Raw genomic sequence first — 5,222 nt, forward strand, 5'->3', positions numbered from 1 at the left:
TTCCTTCCAAAATGAACAATTTCGTATTTTCCCCACATTATACTCGAGTTGTCAAATTTTTGCCCACTTACTTAGCCTTTCAATATCCCTCTGTAAACTGTTTGTATCACTCACACAACCTGCTTTTGTCTAATGTTGTCTCACAGTGTCCACAGCTTTTTGAGTTTGGACGTGGGATTTGTTGTCAGTTTTGACCGTACCCTTTGTGTAATTAAAATCCATCCCAATTACACCTCTAAATGGTTTAAGTCTATCTTTAAGAGTGCACTTCTTTCATTTATGACTGCGCTGCCATAGGAGATCGAGCTAAAAATACACAATACGTGGGCTCCGGCCTAACTTCTTTTTCTCTTTAATTAGAAAAAGGTTTGTCTGTGAAATTACAAACAATGTACTCAGGTGGGGTGCCTTCAAATTACAGTACAGCGTAGAATGCAGTTTTGTTTTTGCATCAGCTTATGACTGTAGGAACTGCACTTGCAGATTGCCAAACATTAACATACTATAGCAATGTAAGAATTATTACAATTTAAAAAAATCATTCTTAAATCATAAAAAAGTTCTGGTGAGTTGCACTATTGAAATCAGCAGCAACAATTCAGAGCTAAACCTTATTTCTTATTGTCTTTGCAGAATTCCTGTTACAGATTGCAGGCTGTAGCTCTTGACATGAGTTCAAATCAACAGACAGATCAGTCATGACCAGGCAAGTCTCTGTAACACTCTCACTCGCTTTCTTTCTCTCTCTCTTTCACTGTCTCTCTCTCTTTCACTGCTATCCTCTTGGAGCTAATGTTCATAGTGCAGGTTGTCTTGTTAATATACAGTTATGCAATTGCCTTCGGAAAGTGCAGGCTCCTGTTCCTTGCACAGAATGCAGCTTTGAATCCTTCTGAATGATCGTTAGAAGTGGTCAGCAGCTTTTTCACTTGTTAATAAGGCATTGATGTACCAATAATAATAAAAAACCCAGATTGTAGAAATTAGTCACATGCAGCTGGTGCTACAGGGAGGTCCCCATCATTTGACAACTACAGAAGCCTTGTTCTTCACTTTTATAAAGTCTCTTTATAGACAGTTGCACTGTTCCATTTGGGAAAAACAATTAAAATTGCGAATGATAAGGTTCAGGATTTATGCTTTGTATTGCAATTCCCCCTATTCATAAGGAATATGCGATGATTTACTGAACATGTGCAGTGGTTCACCATGGTCCCCGGGACGTGTAGTCCATTCTTTAGTGCTTCACAGGGTATTAATTAAAAAGAAAAGCCATGCAGCTAAACTACAACTCCCCAAAATGCCACGTGCCTTCACGCATGTCCCATGTTGAGGCGGCGTTGCTGGCTGTGATCATGTCTGGTCAAGCCAAGCAGCGCGTTTAGGAGCTTTGCAGGTGTGAAAATCGACTGTCTGTTGGCACTCCTTGCATTTTACTGCACAGCACCAGTGGAACTTGCACTCGCACTTAGTGACTCGCACAACTCGAGTGGTATCATAGCCCCGGCCGCAGCACATCACTTCACAGCCGTCTGTGTCCTTGGATGACTTGTTACACATTCTTCCTGCTGTGCCCAAAGACCCTGGAAGAAAGAGAAAGTGGCACGGTGCAACTGTTAATGGATGGTAAATGCATTGGGGAACACAGTGCATTCCACAATTCTTAGCTCAAACCAATCTCTTTGCGACATTTCAATGCTAGACAGACTTGGAAAGCAAAATGACTTTGGTTGAAGGATAAATATTGGCCAGGTCACTGACAAACTACCCTACTCTTCCTCAAAACAGTGTCCTGAAATTACATCCAACTGAGTGAGAGATAGGGAGAAGCTTTAACTAAACGAGGCACTAAATTACACAGAAACTACTAAAGACACTATTCAGGCCTCAACTGTAATACAGTTTTGGTCCCATTATCCAAGGAATGATATACTGGCATTGGAAGTAGTCCAGAGAAGTTCACTAGGTTGATTCCAGACGTGGGCAGATTTCCTTATAAGGAGATGTTGGATAGACAGGAAATTACAGGCTGGTTAGCCTGACCGCTCATGGTTAAGATATTAGAGTCCAATATTACGGATGACATTGCAGTGTACTTGGAAGTGCATGGTCAAATAAGGCTGAGTCAGCACAGCTTTGTCAAGGGGAGGTCATGCCTTACAAATCCGATAGAAATCTTTGAGGAGGTAATGAGCAAATTAGAGAAAAAAGAGCCAGTGAATGTGATCTATTTGGATTTCCAGAAGGCCTTTGACAAGGTGCCACATAGGAGGCTGCGAAATAAGATAACAGCCCATAGTGTTAGAGACAAGGTACTGGCATGGATAGAGGATTGCCTGACTGGCAGAAGGCAGAGAGTGGGGATAAAGAGGTCTTTTTCAGGATGACTGCCAGTGACTAGTGGAGTTCCTCAGCTGTCTGCCTTTGAGGGGGGTCCACAGGAGGTTTAGAAGAATGGTCCTGAGGATGAAGAGCTTGTCATATGCAGAGCGGTTGAGGACTTTGGACTCGATGGAGTTTAGAAGGATGAGAGAGGATCTGATTGAAACTTACAGAATATTAAGAAACCTGGATAGAGTGGACGTGGAGAAGATGTTTCTACTCATAGGAGAGACTAAGACTTGAGGGCACAGCCTCAGAGTGAAGGGATAACCCTTTAGAACTGAGATATGGAGGAATTTCTTTAGCCAAAGGATGGTGAATCTGTGGAACTCATTGCTGCAGAGGGCTGTAAAGGCAAAGTCATAGAATGTCTTTAAGACAGAGATAGATAGGTTCCTGATTCATAGTGCAATCAACAGTTGCAGGAAGAAGGCAGAAGAATATATGGTTAAATGGTGGAGCAGACTTGATGGGCTAAATGGCTGAATTCTACTCCTATATCTTATGGTATTATGGTACTCATTGGAATAAACAGTAAAGAGATGGGACCTTAGTAAAATATACATGATTGTTAAGGGCTTAACGGGATAGATGTGGAGAGGCTGTTTTCCATTGAGGGAGAGTCTAGGACCAGAGGGCATTATCTCAGGGTAAGGGGTTGCATATTTAAGACAGAAATGAGGAAGAATTTCTTCCCTCAGAGGAGAGTGAATCTGTGGGACTCTTTACCATAGAGGGTTGTTGATGCTGGGTCTTTAAGTGTATTGAAGGCTGAGATAGACAGATTTTTGATCCGTAAGGGAATTGAGGGCTATGGGGAAAAGGCAGGAAAGTGGAGTTGAGGATTATCAGGTCAGCCACTGAATGGTGGAGCAGGATCCTGATTTGTGACTCTCATTTACACTGCAGAAACGACTCGCTGGTGATCAGAAGATCTAGGCTCTTTCAATTTGATGATGTTTCATTAAAAACATTAATTGATGGAGGATGACTGAGTACCCAAACACTTTCTGTACAGTGTCCTGGTCCACCATCCCCCTGCAGTGTCCCTTCATCCACTATAAGGTCACCTACAAATCAGACGTGAAAATGGCACTGGGGGCAGTCACTGATGGCCACGACCTCCAGGCTGACCGATTGGAAGGACACTGGAAGAGGCGAGCAGAAAGGTAAAGCTCAGCTGGCTGAGGACAGGGCCCAGAGAAAACCGAGGCCAGTGAACCAATCACCTCTCAGCACTGCCTCCTTGTGCAGCCAATCCCACTGAGACAACCATGTCAGACTGGGATTCAAGACTCATACCAGACAGACAAACAGGAGGCTGGAAGAACACAGGAGGCCCAGGCAGCATCTGGAGGAAAGCAGCAGTCAACGTTTCGGGTAATACCCTTCTTCAATCCACATAGACTGTCCATGTGGAGTCTGCACATTCTCCCCGTGTCTGCGTGGGTTTCCTCCGGGTGCTCCAATTTCCTCTCCCAGTCCAAAGACGTGCAGGTTAGGGTGGATTGGCCATGCTAAATTGCCCATAGTGTCCAGGGATGTGCACGCTAGGTGGGTTAGCCATGGGGAATGCAGGATTAGGGGGATAGGGTGGGAAGGGAGTGGTGGGTCTGGGTGGGACGCTACTCGGAGTGTGGGTGTGGATTCCAAATGGTCTGCCTCCACATTGTAGGATTCTATGATCAAGATGCAAACCGTTGTTACACAAGATTAATAAAACATCACAGAGGTAACTCTTGGAGAGGACAAGCTGTCCAGGATTGAATTTGATCAATTGTTTTTGTTAACATGCTTCATTTGTTGTAATGTTTTCACTAGGTGCTTCTGAGTAACCGTACATCTTCCATTCTGCATTTTCTGAAGGCTCATTTTCCAAATATCTATCCCGAGCTGAGTACTTTCCTTCTGTGATATAAAGTTTTTTTTTCTGATACTTGGGCAGAGTGGTTGGGTGCAGCTCATTCAAAGCCGACAAAACCTGATATTCTAAAGCTTCCCCAGTGCAGAACTGTCAACAAAATGAGCCTAATATTTGCTTTTGTGCCAGTACATCATAAAGACCAGTGAATCATGAGGGTTAGCGCCAGGTGCAGTGCATTGTACTGGCCAAGTTGGTACATGCAGTTTTAGCAGAAGCCCTTCAAATGCCCTACAATAAAATCAGAGAGTGATGGAGAAACTCAGACCCAAGATCAGACAACACCTGTGGAGAGAAAAACAGAGTTAACTGTTTGAATCCTGTATGACTCTCAGAACTTTGGGATGGCATGGTGGCACAGTGGTTAGCACTGCTGCCTCGCAGCACCAGGGACCTGGGTTTGATCCCACCCTGGGTGACTAACTGTGTGGAGTTTGCACATTCTCCCCATGTTTGTGTGGGTTTCCTCTGGGTGCTCCGGTTTTCTCCCACTGACCAAAGAGGTGCAGGTTAATGGATTGGCCATGCTAAATTGTCCATAGTGTCCAGGGATGTGGAGGTTAGGTGGGTTAGACATGGGAAATACACGGATAGGGTAGAACATGGGTCTGGGAGGGATGCTGTTTGGACGGTCAGTGTTGACTCAATGGGCCAAATGGCCTGCTCCTACTCTGTAGGGTTTCTATGATGATTCTATGAACTGCCCATCAATAATGCTATAATTTTTAATGCTGCAGAAACACTGGTCTGGGAGCGCAGATACACCGGTCTGCGGGTGCAGATACACCGGTCTGGGAGTGCAGTTACACTGGTCTGCAGGTATAGATACACTGGTCTGGGATCGCAGATACACCAGACTGGGAATGCAGATACACTGGTCTGGGAGCGCAGATACACCGGTCTGTGGGTGCAGATACAC

General features: G+C 44.5%; 1 protein-coding gene across 1 annotated transcript in view; it reads right to left on the bottom strand.

Annotated features, from left to right (window-relative positions):
* Window positions 1-354: 354 nt before the first annotated feature.
* The window catches only part of wnt2bb (wingless-type MMTV integration site family, member 2Bb), a 23,401-nt gene continuing 18,533 nt past the window's right edge, over window positions 355-5,222 (bottom strand). The window contains exon 3 of the mRNA XM_020514730.2: window positions 355-1,583. Coding sequence (XP_020370319.1) covers window positions 1,354-1,583 — 230 coding nt within the window. The 3' untranslated portion in view covers window positions 355-1,353. The remainder of the gene's footprint in view (window positions 1,584-5,222) is intronic.

The sequence above is a fragment of the Rhincodon typus genome, chromosome 25 (assembly GCF_021869965.1).
Source record: "Rhincodon typus isolate 14 chromosome 25, sRhiTyp1.1, whole genome shotgun sequence".
Lineage (NCBI taxonomy): Eukaryota > Metazoa > Chordata > Chondrichthyes > Orectolobiformes > Rhincodontidae > Rhincodon > Rhincodon typus.